The 25,332-nt window shown below is 48.0% G+C and overlaps 1 protein-coding gene across 6 annotated transcripts in view; it reads left to right on the top strand.

Moving 5' to 3' along the window:
* Nucleotides 1-25,332, top strand: part of LOC140394161 (hexosaminidase D-like) — a 170,285-nt gene that overhangs the window by 98,706 nt on the left and 46,247 nt on the right. For all 6 annotated transcript variants that reach the window (XM_072481089.1, XM_072481090.1, XM_072481093.1 and 3 more), the window contains 5 exons: nt 3,890-4,054; nt 5,968-6,151; nt 9,621-9,692; nt 9,826-10,030; nt 16,097-16,179. In XM_072481089.1, the coding sequence (XP_072337190.1) occupies nt 3,890-4,054; nt 5,968-6,151; nt 9,621-9,692; nt 9,826-10,030; nt 16,097-16,179 (709 nt within the window). The remainder of the gene's footprint in view (nt 1-3,889; nt 4,055-5,967; nt 6,152-9,620; nt 9,693-9,825; nt 10,031-16,096; nt 16,180-25,332) is intronic.

Below are 25,332 nucleotides of genomic sequence, written 5' to 3'. Positions count from 1 at the left end.
GGAGGATGGGAACGTTTGTGGAGCCTCCTTCTCCAGTTAATTGTTCCTTGTCTTTTATGATTGGATGTGGCATAATTGCAGAGTTGAATGTGGAATCACTTACTTGCTTCTGCTGTTTAGCACGCACGTTGTCCAAGTTGTGACTTCACCAGGTGTGTATCATATTTAGGTATGCCTGGTGTCCAGTCTGGTAAATATGTTCTTGAGGAATTGACGAGCTCAGTCAGTAGTGGTACTGCCGAGCTGTTCTTGTTGATGAACATTGAAGTCTATTGCTCCAAAGTATCGTCTGTGTCCTAGTTACCCTCTGTGCTTCTTCCAAATGATGTTCAATATGGAGGAGTATTGATTAAGGGAGGGCAACAGGTGATAATCAGCAAGTTTCACCTGATGCCATGAACATGCAAATAAGTAGCAGGAGTAGGCCATTCAACCCCTTGAGCTCACTACACCATTTTAATAAGATCATGGCTGATATGATAGTAACCTCAAAATTGCACCTGGCCTACCCTCGATAACCGATAACCCCCTTGCTTGCTAAGAATCTATCTAACTCTGCCTTAAAAATATTCAAGGACTCTGTTTCGGCCCCTTTTCAGGGAGAGGGTGCCAAAAACACACAACACTCTTGAGTGAAAAAAAAAATGCCTCTTCTCCATTTTAAATGGGGGGGCCCCTTATTTTTAAAATGTGACCTCCTATTCTAGATTCTTCCACAAGAGGAGACATTCTCTCCACATCCACCCTATCAAGACCCCTCCGGATCTTGTATGTTTTGATCAAGTCACCTTTTAACTCTTTTAAGCTCAGATACAAGCCTAGCCTTTCCTTGTAGCACAACCCACCTATTACAGGTATTTGAAACAAAAACAGAGGATGCTGGAAAAACTCAGCAGGTCTGCAGCATCTGTAAGGAGAGAAAGCAGAGTTAACATCTCTAGTCCTTCTGGCTCTTTGTTAGAACTAGAGAGGTAAAATGTTTAATTCTGACAAAGAGCCAAAAGGACTTGATGTTAACTGCTGAGTTTTTGCAGCATCCTTTGTCCTTGTTTCAGATTCCCGCATCCACAATATTTTGCTTACTCCAGGTATTTGTCTGATAAACCTTATTCAACATGGTGACCAATACTGTATAGTACATTACAATATTAAATTGAGAAAGACTGCAGAAAGTTGCAGCACGGGGATTTGGGGGTTCTCTTGCATGTATCATAAAAAGCTAGCATCCCAGTTCAGCAGGTAATAGAGAAGGCAAATGGAATGTTGGCCTTTATTTCAAATGGAATGGAGTATAAAAAGAGGGAAGCCTAGCTAAAATTATACAAGGCACACCTTGAATACTGTTTTGGTCCCCTTATCTAAGGAAAGATATGTTGGAATTGGAGGCAGTTCAGAGAAGATTCACTAAATTGATCCTGGATATAGAATCATAGAATTTACAGTTCAGAAGGAGGCCATTCGGCCCATCGAGTCTGCACCGGCCCTTGGAAAGAGCACCTTACTTATTTTTAAATTTAGAGTACCCAATTGATTTTTTCCAATTAAGAGGCAATTTAGCGTGGCCAATCCACCTAACTTGCACATCTTTGAACTATGGGAGGAAACCGGAGCATCCAGAGGAAACCCACGCAGCCACTATGAGAACGTGCAAACCCCACAGAATCACCCAAGGTCGGAATTGAACCCGGCGCTGTGAGACATCATTGAAGTTATATTTTCCAATTGGTTTTAAATTTCCTGAATTTTCGTGGTGTGATTTTAAACTTGCATTTTTAGGGCATTAGTCCAGGCCTATGTATTACTAGTCCAGTAACATTACCTCTGTGCTGCCATTCCCTTATGCTGCCATTACAATGTTCTGTAAAATCTTTGGCATACTGATGTTTTGGCAGACTGCTATTCCATTTGATGGCCTTTGCACATTAGTAGAATCCCTTTCTTAATTTTTTTCTCCACCTACCCTCTTGATGGAACTCACTCCATGCGGCACCTGGGAGTTTCTGACATTTTGTCTCAATGCTGTATTAGGTAGTGTTACCCAGAATGCAAATGGGAGGATTGTATTTCATATCAAACTATTCAAAGTTATTATCGGCTTAAAATAATTCAGTGCCTTTAGTTAAATGGGAATTTGGAGTTGGAAGAATTGTGAACTGTCAGATAATTTGAAGTAAATGAATTTGAATTGAGGATTATAATTGCCATTAGTGTTGATTGCAGCTCATTCTGGTTGTGAGTCTTGGTGCTGAGGTTGTCCCTCTTTTGATCAAAGAAATGTATGCAAGAAAGGGGCCCAGGTTATTGAATAGGTTGTGTGTTCCTGATGAATTCCCTTTGAAATTTGATCCCAGCCCCAGGTCACTGTCTGTGTGGAGTTTGCACATTCTCCCTGTGTCTGCCTGATTCTCAACCCAACAACCCAAAAAGACTTGCAGATAGGTGGATTGGCCACGCCAAATTACCCCTTAATTGGAAAAAATGAATTGGGTACTCTAAATTTATTTTATTTTTCTTTAAATTCCCTTTGAAAGCTTGATTACAGTTCTGATTTTTTTTCTATCACCTTTAGCAGTACATGGATTTGTTGTATCTGTCCCGTTCAGATACTTCAACCAGTATTTTAATCAAATGTTTTAGCCTGATGTCTTGATTAACGAGGAGAACAAAGAATACAAGTATAAAAAAATTAATTTTATTTAAGAACAATAAAGTTAACCCAATCAAAACACTAGAGATACTCCAGATTTGTTTACACTACCCGTCAAGATGGCTTTGGTTGAACCGTTAGTCCGATTCTCGAGTCTCTCTGGTCTGTTGTCACGAAGGTGGTCTCGCAGTCAGCTTCCTTCTTTCTCTGGTCAGTCGTACAGATGGTCAAGGTCACCTCCAACTTTGAGCCTTCCCTCCTGATGTGTCTTGGGAGTCCACCTTTACCGCCCTCCCTTTGCACCTTTCAGGAAGCTTCTCTAACTTACTGCCAATGAGGCCTCAGGAGGGAGTCCCAACACCCAATGAATCAGGTGATGACTGCTTGACTGGGGCCCATCCCAGGTCTTCATCTCCGGGGTGTGATTTGCATGTATCTTATTGCCATATAAGATAATGGCGGAAACTCTAGGCCCAAGAGTCTCGCTTAGTCTGGGCTACCCATAACATATCAGTGCATATCAATAGGATCGATGATCTCCTGATTGGTGATTGATGGGGCAGGTCCAGATATGTTCTGTCTGTGGGTTGTATATTTGACATTTTGGCCAAGTCCGAATTCCCATCCTGCCTGAGGTTTGATTGCAGTTTGGTTTAAAAGTGCCCAATTCCTTTATTTAAAAATCTAATTTAATTGGGCCGAAATTAGGCCATGTCCAGTCACCACAGATTATTCAAGTCTCAATCTTCCTGAGAGAATTTCTGATTAAAATGTGAAGGGGAAGCCCCAATTCAAATGTTTGTGTACTATAGAATTCGTATAGTACAGAAGGAAGTCATTCAGCCCATCACATCTGCTCTGACTTTTTTAGAAATCACCCTACCTAGGCCCACTCCCCCACCCAACCCTGTAACCCCACCTAACCTACACATAAGGGGCAATGTAGCATGGACAACCCACCTCACCTGCACACCTTTGGACTGTACGATGTAGTACCATGTAATGTTCCTTTGAGTACTTCTGCCAGCAATTTCATTAATTAGGGAAGTTTATTACTGGAAGAATGTGTGTCATTCTTGAATTTGATTAACCATTGTCTCCTAAACTACTGCCAGTTTCCAGCTTGTACGTCAATATTAGGGTCTGTTGGATACAATTAAATTATGTGGGTTTATTTGTCTTACCATAACCATACATTGGCTGGCTGTATTATTGTTTAAATGTAGATCGTTTCCTCAACAGTTTGTTCTTAAACACAACAAACATCGAAACCTCAGAGAGGTACTGAAATTTCCCAATAGCCTGAATCCCCATTTGCCTGGCTCTCTGAAGTTGGTGAAGGAGATGCTCTCCCAAGTACTTGATAAACACAGTAAATCTGGCTGGATCCACATAGGAGCCGATGAGGTATGTACCTTGCAGTGATGTTCATTATGTGCATGGTACATAACAATAGTGTGATTATGTTAATCTATCACCCCTTCCATTATCTAATTTTTGTTTTGTATTTGTGCAGTTTCCACATCAAACCTCAAGCAACAGCGTACAATAACATTTAGTAATGGCTTTAATGGTGGAGCGTCTCGAGTATAGTGGTTGAGAAGGTGGGGTGTCAGGAGGAAAGATTAAGAAAAAATAAATATTCAGGGAGGGTGGAGGAATGACTGTAGTTGACGCGGATAGGTTATGATAGGAATGTGGAATAAAATAGGAGCTCCAGTGTATGCTCAATAGTGTGATGAATACAAGAAATTGTCATACTTTATAGTTTGTGTTTTTGTAGTAATATTTTTAAAACCTAGGTTAGAATGAATATAGTCTGCTGGAGGTGTGATTTAAAAGTGAGGAAATCTGTTTTTTTTACAGGGGAAGTGTTTTGCTAATAGATATTAAAAACCATTTTGCCTGTTTGCAGATGGAGAACTAATGTATAATGTTGTAACTGAGCCTGGTTAAACAAATCAAGGCATAGTTTATAACAAGACAAAAGAATGCTGTGTGCTTTGAGTGCAGCTAGTGTAACTAATGAGAGAGGCCAGGCTTGTCTGGAAAAGGGAGTTTTTTTCCCAGGACACTTATGCTGAGCAGAAGGTATTCAGCTTGGTCCTAAAATAAGGTTTATCTCTCCAAGGACTCTGCACTAAGATAAGCAAGTAAAACCTGGTTGCTAACTTCATGATGTGGTATTTGAAATATAATTCTGCTCCTATATCTTATATGGGTTGCTTAAATTGAATGTATAGGCAGGTTTCAGGAAGCAAGTTAAGATGTTGAATCTGTTAACTGACAAACCCTTTCTTTGTTTTATAATCTTTATTAATGTCACAAGTAAGCTTACATTAACACTGCAATGAAGTTACTGTGAAAATTCACTTGTCGCCACACAACGGCGTCTGTTCGGGGACAGAATGTCCAATTCACCTAACAAGCATGTATTTTAGGACTTGTGGAAGGAAACGGGAGCACCCGGAGGAAACCCACGCAGACATGGGGAGAACATTGCTAATGTGCTTAATTCTGTGTTCAAATCAAAGTTTGTTTTAATATCAAAGCTATCTACTGGCCAGTGCTATCACTCCTGTAGTGCAGTAACATTTTCTCAGTTTTGCCAAATGCAAATAGTTGGGTGTCGATAAGCAAATACGCCTCTACCACAAACATTGCATCATATCTAGAAACAGCAACTGGATTCTTTGGAAAATTTCTCTAATAAATGGTAGGGTAGGGTCGTTGCAAATTCAGTGAGGAGGTAAAATTCACAATTAAGTATGTTTATTGCTGTTAAGTGGTAAAACCTTCTCTTCTCTCTGGAGTACTCCGTTGCGATAAAATTTATTGAGAATGTTCTATGATTAATTGGGGGGGATGGTGTTGCTGTAGAGCCATTTGCTGTAATAGCATTGAGGTTGGATAGTAAAGTACTTGATTTGACTTCTTGTATAGCTCCTTTTAATGTAATAAAATATCCCAAGGTACTCCACAGGAGCATTTATAAAACAAAGTACAATACCAAGCCACATGGGCAGATATTAGTTTGGAAGACTAACAAATTGGTCAAAGAGGTGGGTTTTAAGGGAGTGGCTTAAATGAAGATAGCAAGGGAAAGAGGCAGAAATATGTAAGGAAGGATTTCCAGAGCTTTTAGGGCCTAGGCAATTGGAGGCATGGTTACCAATGATGAAGTGGTTAAAATCAGGGATGCATGAATGACCAGAATTATAGGAGCATTGATGCCTCCTGAGGGTTATGGGGTTAGGAAAGATTACATAGATGAGGGATTTTATAAAGTGCTTAATTTTCTTCCTTGTTATTTTCTGGAGGTTTTTAGTCTTGGAGAAAGTCCCGAATCCAAACAGTTTATCAGTGAACAACGAGGAGATGTAGGAAACATTTTCTTGGACCACATCAAGGAAATTGGGAATTTTTTGGTCAACAAGTATCCTGGGCTTAAGCTTCTCATGTGGGATGACATGATGCGGAAGATTAGTAAAGAGAGAATCAGGGGTGAGTCTTTTTAACTGCTTGTTAAATGAAAATGAGGTTTGTGATTTAAAAATAAAAAATTATTTAGCAGCATGTCATGAAAATTGGTGCCAAAGTTAAAGGTCTGCAGTATTGAAGGAATTTGGTAAAAAGCATCATTTTGTTCGATGCTTGGATATGGCATGGTTAGGTGCATTCTTGATAAATAATGCTTGCGTTCATATAGTGCCCTTCATGACCATAGGACATCCTCAAGCACTTTACAGCCAGTTAGGTACTTTTGAAAATTTTCCAGAGTTGTGAGTATACATCTCGGGGATTTCGCTGAAACAAAAAAAAAATCTGAAAATAGTGAAGTCACTGCTGTAATGTTGGAAATGCAGCAGCCAAGCTCCCATAGAACAAAAATAAGGTCATGGCCACAATCAATGTTTTAATGATGTAGGCTGTTGACCAGGATACGGTGCAGTGGCCAACTGGGTTTGGGTGACGTCACTAATGGATGTAAGCTGCTCTCAAGGAATTCCCACATGCAACTTGCTGGCCTCCAGTAGCGCCATGATGGAGATACTCTGGAAGTATAGACCTGTTCAAAAGTCCTGAGTGATGTCTGTGACCAGAGGTTCAATAATGTTTCCGATTAAGAATGTAACTCTTTCACAGCCAATGTGTTAATTTGTATATAGCTAGAACCCAAACTACATATAGTCTGTTTGATCCCAGCCATTGTTTTTGGGAGCTGACACCAATTACAGGACACCGCACAGTACAATGCAGAGCAGAACAGCTGAATGTTAGCTGCAGTGAAGCAGTGCTATCTGCAATGAATGAGACTCTGGAGTTGAGGTAAGTGGGGGAGTGAAGTATTGTGATGTCTTGTTTCCCTTGCGGCGTCCACGGGTCAGTGGGAGCAGGAGCAGACCAAGGTCGGAGAGCTGGGATAGGTGTTGCAGCAGTCTTACAACATGAGTCACTGTGGAGCAGAGGTGGAGTTAGAGCAGACCCGGAGGGGTAGAGTATCGGAGCTGTGAATAGAAATAACTTACCTCCGGGATTTTGCTGACACAAAAATAATCTGAAAAAGTGACCTGATTGGCTGGTAGGGAACTTGTACTAAATTAAAAAAATTAATTGGCTAAGTAAAGTAAGGTGGCCGGGCAGGCGATGTGCTATAGATGCACGATGTGGGAGCTGGTGGATCCCATTGCGAAGCTGCCATGACCACATTTGCAGAAGGTGCTTGCAACTTGAGGAATTTCAGCTTCGAGTTGATGAGCTGGAATCCAAGCTTCAGACACTGCAGCACACCAAGGAGGGGGAGAGTTACCTGGTCGGTGTGTTTTAGTAGGCAGTCACACCCCATAGATAAAATATCTCAAATTAGGGCAGTAAGGGCAGCATGATGGCGCAGTGGGTTAGGCCTGCTGCCTCACGGCGCCGAGGTCCCAGGTTCGATCCTGGCTCTGGGTCACTGTCCGTGTGGAGTTTGCACATTCTCCCCGTGTTTACGTGGATTTCGCCCCCACAACCCCAAAAAGATGTGCAGGCTAGGTGGATTGGCCACGCTAAATTGCCCCTTAATTGGAAAAAAATAATTGGATACTCTAAATTTATAAGAAGAAAAACAATTGGGGCAATGGTAAGGGAAAGTAAGGTTTGACTGCAAGTGAGGGGGACTTCCAATGGCGGTCATGGTGTGAGTGGTCGCGCACAGGGCAGCTCCTGCTTGAAATTGGCTGCAACTTCGACAGAAAGTTGCAGTTTACGGTCGGAGGAGTAGTGGTCCCCCCCCCCCCCCCCCCCCCCCCCCCCCCGTCCCCCGTCCCCCCGGGAGTGGTATGTCCGCTGGGTATCTAACCCGACAGAAGAAGATGAAAGACCTGGCCAAGGAGTTGAAAGGGACCTGTGGCGCAGCAGCCAGTGGAAGGATGGCTGAGGGGAAATGGCTTGTGCAAGTCGGAAAGCACCAGGTGGAGCAGTTGATGGCCTTCATCAAGGAAGAGTTCTGCCAGCAGAGGAAGAAGATTTGCAGGAGGATCGCTCGAAGGCCATTCTAGGGGCTCTGGCACCCCTGAAGGGCTTGATGGAGAGGGTGGAGAAATGTTTGGAGGTGCAGGGATTGCTGATCAAAGAGATCGAGAGGGTGATGTCGGATCACAGGTGGTGGCAGGCGGAGATGGGCTCTTAGAAGACCTTTGCAAGACGTTGAGAGCAAAGGTGGAGGGGCAGGAAAATGGTTCGAGAAGGCAGAATCTGCAGAAAGTGGGACTGCCTGAAGGAATGGAAGGTGCGAGTACGTGTCGAAGATGCTGGCAGGGCCTGTGGCAGAGTGGGTGCTGGATAAGGCCTCTAAGTGGACAGAGCACACAGGTCTCTGAGGCTGAAGCCTAGAGCAGGGGAGTCACCGCGGGAATTACAGACCGGTTAGCCTAACATATGGGGTGGGGAAATTATTGGAGTCTATATTATCAGCCATGATCTCATAGAATGGAGCGACAGGCTCGAGAGGCTGAGTGGCCTACTCCTGTTCCTATGAGTTGCATTTGGATTTCTTGGGAGTTGTTTCTGATTCTCCCCTTCTACTGCTGTGAATTAAGCAAATATTTGATGGTTATGTCGGTGTTGCAGTTTATTAATAAATTGAAACTCAGTTAATCATTTGGTTTGCAGCCAATCAAAATGGAAAAGCGAATGAACATATTACGTAGCTTCTTTCACACAATCCCATTCACTGACACTAATTTGGGTGTTTCGCCATGGCACTGGAGCTTTCTTGTGTACCTATAGTATTATCTGTCCTTTGCTTTATCAACTGTGACTCAATGGGAACACTCTTGCACCCTAAGTCCTTAGTTTGCAGGTTCAATTTCCAACCTGCGATTAGAGCAGAGAATGTAGTTCAAACAATTCATGCAGTACTGAGTGCTGCAGTGAGAGGTGCTATGTTTCAGCTGATACAGTGTGCTTTGGCATACAAGTCCATAGCAGTATTGAAAAAGAGCAGTTTTCCCTGGTGTTCTGACCAATATTTGTTCCTCCACCAGTATTGCTACAACATATTGTTTTTGGGACACGGTGGGTGGGATTCTCCATTGGCGGAATCCTCTGCTTTGCTGGCAGCACACTCGTGCCCGGGGATTTTCCGATGGCGTGGGGGTGCCAAGATGGGAAACCCCATTGGCCGGCTGCCAGGATGGAGGTTCTCGCTGCCCGCTGGGGCGCCAGAAAAAGGGTGCGGCGGGACAGAGAATCCCGCCCTGTGAGTCTATTGGCTGCTGCATTTCCAACAGTGACTGCACATTGGAAAATACTTAACTGGCTTTAAAGAACTTTGGGACATTTCAAGGCCAGGAAAGGTGCTACATAAATGCATGTTTTAAATGCAATTGCTGCAGGACTAGTTAATTTTAGACGCCTTTCCAATCTGTTGAGATCTGAAACACATTTTATTTGGCAACTTGATTGATCTTCTGGGTTGCTCTCTCCTCAGATTCTGGTATAACTGAACACATTGCCCCTGTGGTGTGGTTCTATCAGCCAGACTTTAACATTGAGCAAGTAGGTAAGATAAAATGGTTCTCAATTATCATCATCTTCTCTGTTTGATGGTCTTGTGGGTGATAATCAGTTTAAAATTAGTATGATGACTTCACTCAGACTCTTTATTTTTAAACGAGAACCTTTTGATATTTTAGAGACATTCCTTGCCAAGTACATGGCCAGTGGATTCAAGAACGTCTGGTTTGCAAGTGCCTTCAAAGGGGCAACTGGCGTTAGCCAGGTTTGGACCCCCATCAAGTTCCATCTCGACAATCACCTTCGGTGGCTGCAGATGATTAAATCCATCTCAAAGTTCCCATCCCTTCACTTACAAGGATTGGCATTAACAGGCTGGCAAAGGTGAGATATTTCCGCCCTTACTAATGTTTAACAGAATTGAAATTGGATTAAATGTTCTGAATAGTGAAATCTGGTCTATCTGGTTTCATTTTCAATACTGTGCTAAGCTCTTATTTGGGAAACTTGCAATGTTCCCTTGAACACTTGTAGATTTACAAGCACAGTGGGAAAGTATTTAGATGAGACTTCTAGAATAGCATTTATTGCTCAAATGGGCAATCTTGAAGTACATGATGTACAACTGAATGGTTTTAGACCACTTTAATGAGAACATGACCATGATTAAAAATCGTGACTGCCTAACTCCCATCCCAATTCACCCAACCTTGTACTATGAGCCTTTCATCAGCTATCAGGAAGCCTTTTCTGGATATGAATGATTTTAGAAGTTCTGATCATTCTGATAATTTAGGAAGAGAGTGATTTTGTTCAAAAGTTCTTCTAAAGAGATGTCAATTAAAGATATTTAAAATGGACTTCCGGGTGCGGCGATGACCAGCTGAGTCGCACGTTTCGGCAGCTCCCTGTGAAACGGACTTTTGGGCTCTTGATAGGAGCCCCAACGGCAATTTTAACGGCTGAAAACACCGTGCGGTAAACCAGAAGGGTGTTCCCCCTGGACACGGATGGAAAAAGGAGAGGAAAGTGGCCGGATTGCAGCGGATCCTTTGGAGCAGCGGCAAGGAAGGCAAGCAGAAACCAAGATGGCGTCGGAAGGTGGCAGTTTCATATGGGGCCCTGAACAACAAGAGTTTTTGAAACGCTGCGTGGAGGAGATAAAAAGGGAAATGAAGAAAGAGTTGTTGGCCCCGATATTACAGGCGATTGAAGGGCTGAAAGAGGAACAAAAGACCCAGGAGCAGGAGCTTCGGGTCGTGAAGGCGAAAGCAGCAGAGAATGAAAACGATATACAGGGCCTGGTGGTGAAGTCGGAGATACAGGACGCACACCAGAAACGATCTGTGGAGAGGCTGGAGGCACTGGAAAATAACGCAAGGAGGAACAACTTGAGGATTCTTGGCCTTCCTGAAGGTGTGGAGGGGGCGGACGTCGGGGCATATGTGAGCACGATGCTGCACTCGTTAATGGGAGTGGAGGCCCCGACGGGTCCGTTGGAGGTGGAGGGAGCATACCGAGTTATGGTGCGAGGATCGAGAGCAGGAGAAGCTCCCAGAGCCATAGTGGTGAGATTTCTCCGTTTTAAGGATAGAGAAATGGTCCTTAGATGGGCGAAGAAAACTCGGTGTAGTAAATGGGAGAACGCGGTGATCCGCGTCTATCAAGATTGGAGTGCGGAGGTGGCGAGAAGGAGGGCGAGCTTTAATCGGGCCAAAGCGGTACTTCACAAAAAAAAGATAAAGTTTGGAATGCTGCAACCGGCAAGACTGTGGGTCACATATCAAGGGAGGCACCACTACTTTGAGACGGCGGATGAAGCGTGGACTTTTATTGTAGAAGAAAAATTGGAATGATTGGACTACGAAAATGAAAGTTTGGACAAAGTGGTGGGACGAGTGGGGGGGGGGGGGGGGGGTGGGGGGGCGAAGAGGAATTGTATGATTAATCCTGCGGTATGGTAACTTTTCTTTCTCCCACAGGTGGTGATGGGGGGAGGTGGGGAGGGAGAGGAGATGGGGCGTTGGCCATGGGAGGCGGGGCCGAGGGAGAGGCGCGGGCTTGGTTCCCGCGCTATGATAATTATGGCGGGAATAGAGAAGCAGGAAAGAGGGGGCGCCGCACGGGGCGAGCCGTGATCACGGGGGGAAGCCGAGGTCAGCCAGAGTTTGCTGACTTCTGGGAGCAACATGGGGGGAGTAATTACGCTAGCGGGGGGTCTAGCGGGGGGGGGGGGAATTACTGGGTTGCTGCTGCTGGGGAAAGGGGGGAGTGGGTACAGGAAAGGATGGGCGGGGGGGCACCGTCTGGGAGAAATACAGCTGCGTGGGAACTGGGTGAGAAGCTGGAAAAAGATGATGGCTAACCGGCAAGGGGTGGGGTGGGAAGCCCCCCAACTCGGCTGATCACGTGGAACGTGAGGGGGCTTAACGGGCCGATAAAGAGGGCACGAGTACTCGCACACCTTAAGAAACTTAAAGCAGATGTGGTCATGTTACAGGAAACGCACCTGAAACTGATAGATCAGGTTAGGTTGCGCAAAGGATGGGTAGGGCAGGTGTTCCATTCGGGGCTGGATGCGAAAAACAGGGGGGTGGCTATATTAGTGGGGAAGCGGGTAATGTTCGAGGCAAAGACTATAGTGGCGGATAACGGGGGCAGATACGTGATGGTGAGTGGCAAATTACAGGGAGAGATGGTGGTGTTGGTAAACGTGTATGCCCCGAATTGGGACGATGCCAATTTTATGAGGCGAATGCTAGGACGCATCCCAGACCTAGAGACCGGAAAGCTGATAATGGGGGGAGACTTTAACACGGTGTTGGAACCAAGGCTGGATAGGTCGAAGTCCAGGACTGGTAGGAGGCCGGCAGCAGCCAAGGTGCTTAAGGATTTTATGGAGCAGATGGGAGGGGTGGACCCGTGGAAATTCAGTAGACCTAGGAGTAAGGAGTTCTCGTTTTTCTCCTATGTCCATAAAGTCTATTCACGCATAGACTTTTTTGTGTTGGGTAGGGCATTGATCCCGAGGGTGAGGGGAACGGAATATACGGCTATAGCCATTTCGGATCATGCCCCACACTGGGTAGACTTGGAGATAGGGGAGGAAACAAGAGGGCGTCCACCCTGGAGAATGGACATGGGACTAATGGCGGATGAGGGGGTGTGCTTAAGGGTGAGGGGATGCATTGAAAAGTACTTGGAACTCAATGACAATGGGGAGGTTCAGGTGGGAGTGGTCTGGGAGGCGTTGAAGGCGGTGGTTAGGGGGGAGCTGATATCAATAAGGACACATAAAGGGAAGCAGGAGAGTAAGGAACGGGAGCGGTTGTTGCAAGAACTTTTGAGGGTGGACAGACAGTATGCGGAAGCACCGGAGGAGGGACTGTATAGGGAAAGGCAAAGGCTGCATGTGGAATTTGACTTGCTGACCACAGGCACTGCAGAGGCACAATGGAGGAAGGCGCAGGGTGTACAGTATGAATATGGAGAGAAGGCGAGCAGATTGCTGGCACACCAATTGAGGAAAAGGGGAGCAGCGAGGGAAATAGGGGGGGTGAGAGACGAAGATGGAGAGACGGAGCGGGGAGCGGAGAGAGTGAATGAAGTGTTTAAGACATTTTATAAAAAATTGTATGAAACTCAACCCCCGGATGGGAGGGAGAGAATGATGGAGTTTTTGGATCGGCTGGAAATTCCCAAGGTGGAAGAGCAGGAAAGGATGGGATTGGGAGCACAGATCACGGTAGAAGAAGTGGTGAAAGGAATTAGGAACATGCAGACGGGAAAGGCCCCGGGACCGGACGGATTCCCAGTTGAATTTTACAGAAAATATTTGGACTTGCTCGCCCCGCTACTGATGAGGACCTTTAACGAGGCAAAGGAAAGGGGACAACTGCCCCCGACTATGTCAGAAGCAACGATATCGCTTCTTTTAAAGAAGGAAAAGGATCCGCTACAATGCGGGTCCTACAGACCAATCTCCCTCCTCAATGTAGATGCCAAGGTCTTGGCCAAGGTAATGGCAATGAGAATAGAGGAATGTGTCCCGGGGGTGGTTCATGAGGACCAAACTGGGTTTGTGAAGGGGAGACAGCTGAACACGAACATACGGAGGTTGTTAGGGGTAATGATGATGGCCCCACCAGAGGGTGAAATGGAGATAGTAGTGGCGATGGATGCCGAGAAAGCATTTGATAGAGTGGAGTGGGATTATCTGTGGGAGGTGTTGAGGAGATTTGGGTTCGGAGAGGGGTATGTTAGATGGGTGCAGCTGTTGTATAGGGCCCCAGTGGCGAGTGTGGTCACGAATGGACGGGGATCGGCATATTTTCGGCTCCATAGAGGGACAAGGCAGGGATGTCCTCTGTCCCCATTACTGTTTGCACTGGCGATTGAGCCCCTGGCGATAGCGCTGAGAGGTTCCAAGGGATGGAGGGGAATACTTAGGGGAGGAGAAGAACACCGGGTATCTTTATATGCGGATGATCTGCTACTATATGTGGCGGATCCAGCGGAGGGGATGCCAGAAATAATGCGGATACTTGGGGAGTTTGGGGATTTTTCAGGGTATAAATTGAACATGGGGAAGAGTGAGCTGTTTGTGGTGCATCCAGGGGAGCAGAGTAGAGAAATAGAAGACCTACCGTTGAGGAAGGTAACAAGAGACTTTCGTTACCTGGGGATCCAGATAGCTAAGAATTGGGGCACATTGCACAGGCTAAATTTGACGCGGTTGGTGGAACAGATGGAGGAAGATTTCAAGAGATGGGATATGGTAGCATTGTCAATGGCAGGGAGGGTGCAGGCGGTTAAGATGGTGGTCCTCCCGAGATTCCTCTTTGTGTTTCAGTGTCTCCCGGTGGTGATCACGAAGGCTTTTTTCAAAAGGATAGAAAAGAGTATCATGGGTTTTGTTTGGGCTGGGAAGACTCCGAGAGTGAGGAAGGGATTCTTACAGCGTAGTAGGGATAGGGGGGGGCTGGCACTACCGAGCCTAAGTGAGTATTATTGGGCCGCTAATATTTCAATGGTGAGTAAGTGGATGGGAGAGGAGGAAGGAGCGTCGTAGAAGAGATTAGAGAGGGCGTCCTGTAGGGGGACCAGCCTGCAGGCTATGGTGACAGCCCCATTGCCGTTCTCACCAAGGAACTATACCACGAGTCCGGTGGTGGTAGCTACACTGAAGATTTGGGGACAGTGGAGACGACATAGGGGAAAGACCGGAGCACTGGGGGGGTCCCCGATAAGAAACAACCATAGGTTTGCCCCGGGGGGAATGGATGGGGGATATGGAATGTGGCAAAGAGCAGGTATAACGCAATTGAAAGATCTATTTGTGGATGGGAAGTTTGCGAGTCTGGGAGCGCTGACCGAGAAATATGGGTTGCCCCAAGGGAATGCATTCAGGTACATGCAATTGAGGGCTTTTGCGAGGCAACAGGTGAGGGAATTCCCGCAGCTCCCGACACAAGAGGTGCAGGACAGAGTCATCTCAAAGAAATGGGTGGGGGACGGTAAGGTGTCGGATATATATAGGGAAATGAGAGACGAAGGGGAGACTATGATGGACGAACTAAAAGGGAAATGGGAAGAAGAGCTAGGGGAGGAGATTGAGGAGGGGATGTGGGCAGATGCCCTAAACAGGGTAAACTCGTCGTCCTCGTGCGCCAGGCTAAGCCTGATTCAGTTCAAGGTATTACACGGCACATATGACTGGAACACGGCTCAGTAAATTTTTTGGGGTGGAGGATAGGTGTGTGAGGTGCTCGAGAAGCCCAGCGAATCATACCCATATGTTTTGGTCATGCCCGGCACTACAGGGGTTTTGGATGGGGGTGACAAAGGTGCTTTCGAAAGTAGTAGGAGTCCGGGTCGAACCAAGCTGGGGGTTGGCTATATTTGGGGTTGCACAAGAGCCGGGAGTGCAGGAGGCGAAAGAGGCCGATGTTTTGGCCTTTGCGTCCCTAGTAGCCCGGCGCAGAATATTGCTAATGTGGAAAGAAGCCAAGCCCCCGGGGTGGAGACCTGGATAAATGATATGGCGGGGTTCATAAAGTTAGAGCGGATTAAGTTCGTCCTAAGGGGGTCGGCTCAAGGGTTTACTAGGCGGTGGCAACCGTTCGTCGAATATCTTGCGGAAAGATAGATAGGGGAGAACAAAGAAGGCAGCAGCAGCGGCCCAGGACTTGGGGGGCGGGGGGGGGGGGGGGGGGATGTGGCCTGAGACAAGGCAGTTGCCAATTAGGGCTAGTTTTTATTTTTTGTTATTTAATATTTATTTATTTGTTGTTTTTGTTTAAATTTAAAAAGGTCATTATTATCTGTATTGTTACAATGTTGTGTAAAGGATGCACAATGTACTGTGTTGGTTGACCAAAAATTTTCAATAAAATATTATTTAAAAAAAAGATATTTAAAATGTTTTAATGCTTTCTCTACACCCCTCAGGTATGATCATTACTCAACTCTGTGTGAGCTGCTGCCAGTTGCAATCCCCTCCTTGGTGGTCTGCATGCAAACTGTGACACACGGTGAGTTCCCTTTGAGAACATGACTCTTGTTGGTTTTTTGTTTTTGTACACCATTCACACTTTTCTCCAGACACCGTTTTTGTTACTTGTACCATTACCGCTGCCTTTTACCTTGCTCAATCAACCCTTCTGATATTTAATCTCTTCTACCTTTTTATAGGATCTCTTATTATCAAATAAGAGACAAGGGTCTGGTGGTAGTGCAAAATTGAGTTTTATTGCAAAAGTTTATGCTTTCAAAAATATAAAAAATACAAGCCCAGCAGGGCATAAGGAAGAAAACAATGGAAAGAGAACAAAGGCACAGAGAGAGGGCAACGCGTGCGCCAGTAGCTTTATACCTTCACGGTTTGATACCGCCCACTCTTTCCCCCCCCCCCCTCCCTTGCTCCTTATTGGCTTACAGGTTTTCAATTGTGACTTCTGAATAGTGGTCCTTACCATCACTCACATTGGTATCTAACTTACTAGCTATATAAGGCTGAAAGGCTGGTGCAAATTTACAATCTGACCTTGACTCAGAACAATACAAGCTTGTATTTCAACGGTAGTTACAATATTGTCAAAATTTCATTTTTAATTATTTCCCTATAACCCCCCCCCCCTTTAATTCTAAGAGAATGAATCAATAAAAGCAAGCAAGCAGGAAATAGTGCAGAGGAACACATTCACAAATACCTTTGATGGTCCCTTTGTTTAGAAACTGACATTAATACTGGAATGGGCAAACTGATAAAGTGTTACAATCATTTAAATATAGGAAGCACGCTTACTATGCAAAGGGGATAATGGGTAGTCTTGAGAGGCATAACCTTAGGGGCTTTTTTTAGCAGTTTAAAGCAACATTTAATAAGCATAAAAACATAATACACAATGAGAATGAAAACTGAAAATAAGATCAAGCCCTGAACTAGAGGTTCTTTATTGAGCCCAGCCATCCAGATGCCCAACTCTACAAGATGTTGCTGGCGGTTGTTTGAGTTTCTTTATCTCCTTTTGGATGTGCTCTGGCAAATTAGTAATTTTTTTGGAGTTGGCTGGGATATAGGTGCAGCTCTCTGCCCTTAACAAGGTGCAAGTTCCACCCTTTTCAGCAAGAACATAATCCAGAGCCATTCGGTTCCGCAGGGCCACGGTACGAATAGCAACCATTTTGGCATTTCTTTTACCTAGGGCTTCAGAGGTGTCATTGCCCACCTTTTCCAGGACGGATGACATGTTAATAGACTCTCTTGTCAGCTTAGCGATCCCATGAAAGTGATCAAATGGAGAAGAATCTTTCCATCTCTGTGATAGTGCGCCTCATCCGAGGTTCTTTGAGAGAACTGGAATGGCGAATAAAGGACAATATACCACAAGTAGCAAGATCCGTGGTAGCCAGGGATAGGCCCTGTGGCCATAAATAAAGTAAGTACCATTATAAGACTAGCGCTCTGAGAATTTGCTTCCTCTGGTCATGTTGCGAAGACCTGTCAAAAGGGAGGCATCTTTTGACCATCCCTTAGTAGTAGTTCGCCCATAAGATTTAATACATTGCAGTACCTTGCTCACATCAAAATAGTGAATGCAACTGATATGTCCTACCTCTTGGCCCCCAAACCGTTTGCTGGTTAGACATATGGATCCTCTCTGTCTCAAGACGGTGGGAAGCTCTATACATGGGGGTCCATGTCTCCGATTGTAAGTGGGCTGGTACCACCCCGAGAAAGCGATTAAAGGATAACCCACTGAGTGCCATTTCCCCATGTTATCTGCTATGTTGATCAGGTATCTATTCCCTACACATGAGCTCACCCCCTTATGAGTGAGTGGACATGTTCTGAAAGATATACCATTCGGCATTTCGGACGCATTAAAGGGGATGGGTCTCAAGGCAATGCCTCCCTTGGAGTAAATGAGAATGTAAGTGCATACCCAACAGCTGGAGAGGTTGGCATCTTTGGCATACGTATAGAATATGTAAAGGAAAGTGTTAACATTTAGCTCCTTGGGAACCTGTCTGGGTTTGGAATGGTTGGTCAAGAGAAAACGAGGAATGCAAACAACGGATACAACAATATGGTTAAACATATTGGCAAACAAACATTTTCCTTTTAATCAGGGTAGAGATGCGTGAATCCAAGCTTTCTTCCCCTGGACTTTAACAGCAGCGTGGGTGGTCAGTAACACTTGATAGGGTCCTTCCCACTTAGCATCCAGAGGTTCCTTTTGTACTTTCTTCACATAAACCCAAACTCGGGACAATGTTGTGTCCTCCTTCTGATGGATCTCCCCAGGCCGCCGATACCTTTTTAAAAAAAAAAAAAAAAAAAAAGAATTTAGAGTACCCAATTAGATTTTTCCAATTAAAGGGCAATTTAGCATGGCCAACCCACCTAACCTGCACATCTTTAGGTTGTGAGGGTGAAGCCCACGAAGACGGGGAGAATGTGCAGACTCCACATGGACGAGACCATCGATACCTGTTGAGAAGCAGAACTAATAGCATTTGTTAAGATTCTGACAATATTCTTAATAAGGCATCACTCAACAAGTGACAATCGGCTTTTCGCAAATCAATTGTTCCTGGGACATGGGTATTCTTGTTATAATTTCAAATGTACTCAGACCCGTAGTTTTATTAGGAGTGCCCTAATACTGCACAGGACTATTAGCAATGCCTGGGGCCAAGGCGTGGTGGTCCCACTTGACCCACCCAAATTGGTGTGGTCAATTCATGTGGGCCAAGTCCAATGAGTATGGGTTGAGTTCTTCTTAAAAATCTATCCCCCAGCCACATGAGCAACTTGTATCTCACCCTCACAGTGATATACAATCCATCTCACTGTTGGATAAATGCCAGGAGAGGTGCTGGGAGATCGAGGCTGTGTTACCCTAGTTTTTTTTTTTGCAACTTCAGCAACTCCTGTTGCGGTGGTGTAAGCTGCTTGAATCTTTGCACCAGGTCGAATTCCAGTGGCGGCCATGGTGTGAATGGTCGAACATTTGGCAGACCCTGCATGTAGTGGTGTTTTGGGGCCTTTTCCCCGATTTACCGGGTGCATGTGTTGATGGAAAAGGGTGCAGGAGTGATGGAGGAAGAGTTTATTCCACCGGTGGATGGATTCATGCACCAGAAGTGGTTTTGGGTGAAAGGAGCTGTCGGAGCGAGAAACATTTCCTGCGGCACAGGGGTAGATGGCGAAGGGTAATGGATCGGCCCTACCATCTCAATGGTCTATGGAGCAGCTGGTGGACCTCTTGAACGAGACGTACACCCAGCAGAGAAAGTAGTCTCTGGAGGACCTGGCCAGGACGATGGATCCGCTAAAGGTGGGGATCGGCCGTGTGGAGCTAAGGCTGAAGTCTCAAAGCCAGGCGATTCAGAAGGTGGAGGAGATGGCGGGGGAGCATGAAAAGCAGCTTGTCTCGTTGGCGGCCGAGATGGGGGTGATGCGAGATAGCCAGTAGCGGCTTCAGGAGAAGGTAGAAGATCTGAACAACCGCTGCTGGAGACAGAACCTGAGGATCGTGGGGTTGCCACAGGGCATTAAGGGAGCGGACGCTGGCTTGTACGTAGCCTAGATGCTGGAGAAGATGCTGGAAGAGAGGGTCTTCGGACAGCCCGTGGAGGTGGACCAGACATACACTGCAGACGATGAGGAAGCTGCAGGGTAACGAGCCGCCGAGGGCGATGGTAGTGCGTGTGCATCGGTTCCTTGATAAGGAACAGATCCTGAGGTGGGCCAAGCAGACCAGACGATGTACCTGGGAGGGCAGCGAACTTCAAGTATTCCAGGACCCGGGAGCAGAGCTGGCCAAGCTGAGAGCAGGCTCTAAAGTATGAAAGCTGCCCTCTTTAAGAAGGAGGTGAAATTCAGGATGCTGTACACGGTCCACATCTGTGTGACCTACAATGGTCTGGAATATTATTTATGGTCACCGGAGGAAGAGATGGAGTTTGTGAGAGACAATGCACCGGCAGGAGAAGGAGGACATTGTACTTTGGAGGAGGTGTTTTGGGGAGGTTTGTTCTCCCTGTCCGGGGAGGTCGAGGTTTTTTCTTTTTGGGTGGGGGGAGGGGGTCGTGGGTGAGGGTATTGGGCTCTGTTTTTTCTCTGGGGGCTGTTTTATTTTTCTTTCGGTTTTTGGTTGGTGATATTGTAGTTTGCACCAAGATAGTGTTTGAAGGGGCAGGGGAGGGGAATCAGTGGGTGATAGGAAGCTAGGCACCATGGGCGAGGGTTGCCAGGCTAGCTGGGCGGGCTAGTTCACAGTAGCGCAATGGGGGGTGACCAGATGGTTAGAGTGTTGATGGGGGTTGGGATTGTTCTGTTGGGAGGGGGAGGTGGGAGGGGGGGGTGGGGGGGGTGGTGCTGACAGGGAAAGGGCTTCTGAAATATGGTATGAGGGGGTTGTTGGCGGTAGACATCCGAGGGCGGGCCTGATGCTGGGGGTGCGGGATGCGGGCCGGAGGCTGGCGCAGGAGGGGCTATGGTTGATTCGTGGGGAGGAGAAACGGGTCGGGGAGTCCCCTGAACAGGTTGATCACATGGAATATGAGAGGGTTGAATGGGCCAGTCAAGAGGGCCTGCGTGTTTGCACATTTGAGGAGCTTAAACGGATGTGGCATTTTTGCAGGCAAAGCACTTGAAGATTGGGGATCAAACTAAGCTAAGGAAAGGGCGGGTAGGGCAGGTCTTTCATTCGGGTTTGGATTTAAATCGAGGGGGTGACGGTCTTGGTAAATAAACGGGTAGCTTTTGAAGTGGGGAACAGTGGCAGACTCTGGGGAGAGGTTCGTTATGGTGAGTGGGAAATTGGAGGGGATGTCGGTGGTGTTGATGAATGTTTAGGCCCCGAATTAGGACAATGTTAAGTTTATGAGACTGGTGCTGGGGAAGATCCAAGACCCAGACTCGGACCGGTTGATTTTGGGGGGGGGCGGGTTCGTTTAACACTGTTCCTGAGCCAAAATTCGATCGATCGATCGAGGAGGGTATCGGCGGTGGTGAGGGAATTGAAAGGGTTTGTGGAGCGCGGGCTTTTTTCCCGCGTTAGGGAAGGATGGGGGCGGGCCAGGGGGGGGGGGGAAGGGGCGGTGCTGGAAAGGAGCGCACATTGACTGCCAAGGGGTGGGGGGATTCTCACACTGGGGGGTCGATGGAATGGCAGGAGAGGCCGGGGTCAGCAGGAGTCAGCTGACTTAGGGAGTGTCATGGGGGGAGCAAAATGGTTAGATGAGGATCTAGCGGGGGGGGGGGGAGGGGGGAGGGGGGGAGGGGGGGAAATGGGTTGCTGCTGCATTGGCCAAAGGGGAGCTGGAAGTAGGAGAGGTAGTCGGGGCGGGGGTCCGCCGCCTTGGGGACTGGAGGGTGCGGGCACGTGGCTGGCCTAGAAAAGGAGATGGCTAGTCGGCAGGGTATTCCCCCTTTCCGGCTGATAACTTGGAATGTGAGGGGCCTGAACGGGCCGGTCAAGAGGGCCCTTAAAGGGACTGAAGGCAGATGTGGTTATGCTGCAGGAGACACATCTGAAGGTGGCAGATCAGGTTAGGCTGAGAAAGGGATGGGTAGGGCAGATCTTTCATTCAGGGCTGGATGCGAAGAACAGAGAGGTTGCAATACTGGTGGGGAAGCGGGTGTCGTTCGAGGCACTGAATATTGTAGTGGATAATGGAGGTCGATATGTGATGGTGAGTGGTAGGTTGCAGGGGGTGCGGGTGGTACTGGTTAACGTATATGCCCCGAATTGGGATGATGCCGGATTTATGAAACGCATGCTGGGTCGGATTCCAGATCTGGAGGTAGGACGCTTGATAATGGGGGGTCTTCAACACGGTGCTGGACCCAGCACTGGACCGTTCTAGGTCCAGGACGGGTAAGAGACCGGCTGCGGCCAAGGTGCTTAGGGGGTTTATAGACCAGATGGGGGAGTGGATCCATGGAGGTTTGCCAGGCTGCAGGCCAGGGAATTTTCCTTCTTTTCCCACGTCCATAGAGCCTACTCCCGGATAGACTTTTTCATTTTGAGTCGGGCGCTAATCCCGAAAGTGGAGAGAATGGAATATTCGGCCATAGCCATCTCGGACCATGCCCCGCATTGGGTGGAGCGAGAGTTGGGGGAGGCGAGGGACCAGCGCCCGCTGTGGTGCCTCGATGTGGGACTGTTGGCGGATGAGGGGTGTGTGGGCGGGTGCGGGGGCGTATTGAAAGATACTTGGAGGCCAACGACAACGGGGAAGGTGCAAGTGGGGTTAGTTTGGGAGGCGTTGAAGGCGGTGGTCAGGGGAGAGCTAATCTCCATTAGGGCCCACAGGGAGAAGAGAGAGGGGAGGGGGAGGTTGGTGGGGGAGTTTTTAAGGGTGGACAGGAGGTATGCAGAGGCCCCCGAGGAGGGGCTACTTAGGGAGCGATGGAACCTCCAGACGGAATTCGACCTGTTGACCACGGGGAAAGGAGAGGCACAGTGGAGGAAAGCGCAGGGGGTGGCGTATGAATATGGGGAGAAGGCAAGTCGGATGCTGGCACGTCAGCTTCGTAAGAGGGAGGCAGCGAGGGAGATTGGTGGAGTCACGGATAGAGGGGGGAATACGGTGCGGAGTGCGGTGAGAATAAACAAGATATTTAGGGACTTCTATGGGGATCTGTACAGGTCTGAGCCCCCAGCGGGGGAGGAGGGGATGCGACGATTCCTGGATCAGCTGAGGTTCCCGAGGGTGGAGGAGGAGGAGGAGGTGGTTGGTTTGGGGGCGCCGATTGGGCTGGAGGAGCTGGTTAAAGGATTGGGAGCATGCAGGCGGGGAAGGCCCCGGGGCCGTATGGGTTCCCGGTTGAATTCTACAGGACCTGCTGTGCCCGTTGCTAGTGAGGACTTTCAATAAGGCGAGGGAGGGGGGGACCTTGCCCCCGACAATGTCCAGGGCGCTGATTTCTTTGATCTTGAAGCGGGAGAAGGATCCATTGCAATGTGGGTCATATAGACCTATCTCGCTCCTCCAATGTTGATGCTAAGTTGCTGGTGAAGGTGCTGGCTACGAGAATTGAGGACTGTGTCCCGGGGGTGATTCATGAGGACCAGACGGGATTTGTGAAGGGTAGGCCGCTAAATACAAATGTGCGGAGGCTCCTCAATGTGATTATGATGCCCTCGGTGGAGGGGGAAGCAGAGGTAGTGGCAGCTATGGAGGCGGAGAAGGCCTTTGATCGGGTGGAGTGGGAGTTTCTTTGGAAAGTGTTGCGGAGGTTTGGGTTCGGGGAGGGGTTCATCAGTTGGGTCAGGCTGCTATATAGAGCCCCGGTGGCGAATGTGGCTACGAACCGGCGGAGGTCGCAGTACCTTCGGCTGTACCGGGGGATGAGACAGGGGTGCCCCCTATCCCCCTTGTTGTTTGTACTGGCAATTGAGCCGCTGGCCATGGCACTGAGGGAATCCAGGAAATGGAGGGGATTGGTCTGGGGGGGGGGGGGAGAGGAACACCGGGTGTCGTTGTATGCCGATGACCTGTTGTTGTATGTTGCGGATCCAGTGGAGGGGATGGCAGAGGTCATGCGGATCCTAAAGGAGTTTGGGGACTTTTCGGGGTATAAACTCAACGTACGGAAGAGTGAGCTCTTTGTGGTGCATTCAGGGGACCAGGGAGGAGGGATAGACGAGCTACCGCTGAAGAGGGCAGAAAGGAGCTTTCGGTACCGAGGGATCCAAGTAGCTAGGAGCTGGGGGGCCCTGCACAAGCTCAATTTGACGTGGTTGGTGGAGCAGATGGAGGAGGATTTTAAAAGATGGAATATGCTGCCAATTTCACTAGCGGGTAGGGTGCAGTTGGTCAAAATGACGGTCCTCCCGAGGTTCCTCTTTGTGTTCCCGCGCCTTCCCATTTTGATCCCCAAGGCCCTTTTCAAACGGGTAAGCAGGAGCATCATGGGATTTGTGTGGGCGAATAAGACCCCGAGGGTGAAGAGAGTATTTCTGGAGCGTAGCAGGGACAGTGGGGAGGGGGGCTGGCGCTGCCGAATTTGTGTGGCTATTATTGGGCTGCCAATGTGGCGATGATCCGCAAGTGGATAATGGAGGGAGAAGGGGTGGCGTGGAAGAGGCTAGAGATGGCGTCCTGTGTGGGCACGAGCCTGAGGGCTCTGGTGACGGCACCGCTGCCGCTCTCGCCGACAAGGTACACCATGAGTCAGGTGGTGGCGGCGACGCTGAAGATCTGGGGGCAGTGGAGGCGACACGGGCGAGATGGGAGCCTCGGTTTGGTCACCGATTCGGGAGAATCATCGGTTCGTCCCTGGAAGGATGGATGGGGGGTTTTGGAGCTGGCATCGGGCAGGGATTAGAAGAATGGGGGACCTGTTCATCGATGGGACGTTTGCGAGCCTAGGGGCGCTGGTGGAGAAGTTTGGGCTACTCCCGGGAAACGCTTTCAGGTACATGCAAGTGAGGGCGTTTGTGAGGTGGCAGGTGAGGGAATTCCCGTTGCTTCCGGCACGTGGGATTCAGGACAGGATGATTTCGGGTGTATGGGTTGGAGAAGGCAAGGTTTTGGCGATTTACCAGGAGGTGAAGGAAGAGGAGGAGGCCTCGAGTGAGGAGCTAAAGGGCAAGTGGGAGGAGGAGCTTGGGGAGGAGACCGATGAGGGTCTGTGGGCTGATGTCCTGAGTAGGGTTAATTCTTCCTCCTTTTGCGCCAGGCTCAGCCTAATACAGTTCAAAGTTACTCTCAGAGCGCATATGACAGGCGCGAGGTTGAGTAGGTTCTTTGGGGTGGAGGACAGATGTGGGAGGTGCTCGGGGAGCCCAGCAAATCACGTCCATATGTTCTGGTCGTGCCCGGCGCTGGATGGGTTTTGGAGCGGTTTTGCGAGGACTATGTTCAAGGTGGTGAACGCCCGGGTCAAGCCGAGCTGGGGATTGGCATTATTTGGGGTATTGGACGAGCCGGGAGTGCAGGAGGCGAAAGAGGCAGGTATTCTGGCCTTTGCGTCCCTGGTAGCCCAGCGGAGGATTTTGCGACTATGGAAAGATGCAAAGCCCCCTAGTGTGGAAGCTTGGATCAATGGCATGGCAGGGTTCATCAAGCTGGAGAGGATAAAGTTTGCAAGGGTTCTCCAGGCAGTGGCAACCGTTCCTAGACTATCTCGCGGAGCGTTAGGAGGAGGTCAGCAGCAGCAGCAG

The sequence above is a fragment of the Scyliorhinus torazame genome, chromosome 17 (genome assembly GCF_047496885.1).
Source record: "Scyliorhinus torazame isolate Kashiwa2021f chromosome 17, sScyTor2.1, whole genome shotgun sequence".
Classification (NCBI taxonomy): domain Eukaryota; kingdom Metazoa; phylum Chordata; class Chondrichthyes; order Carcharhiniformes; family Scyliorhinidae; genus Scyliorhinus; species Scyliorhinus torazame.
The sequence above is the reverse complement of the archived record's forward strand: the minus strand, read 5'-3'. Positions and strand labels throughout refer to the sequence as shown.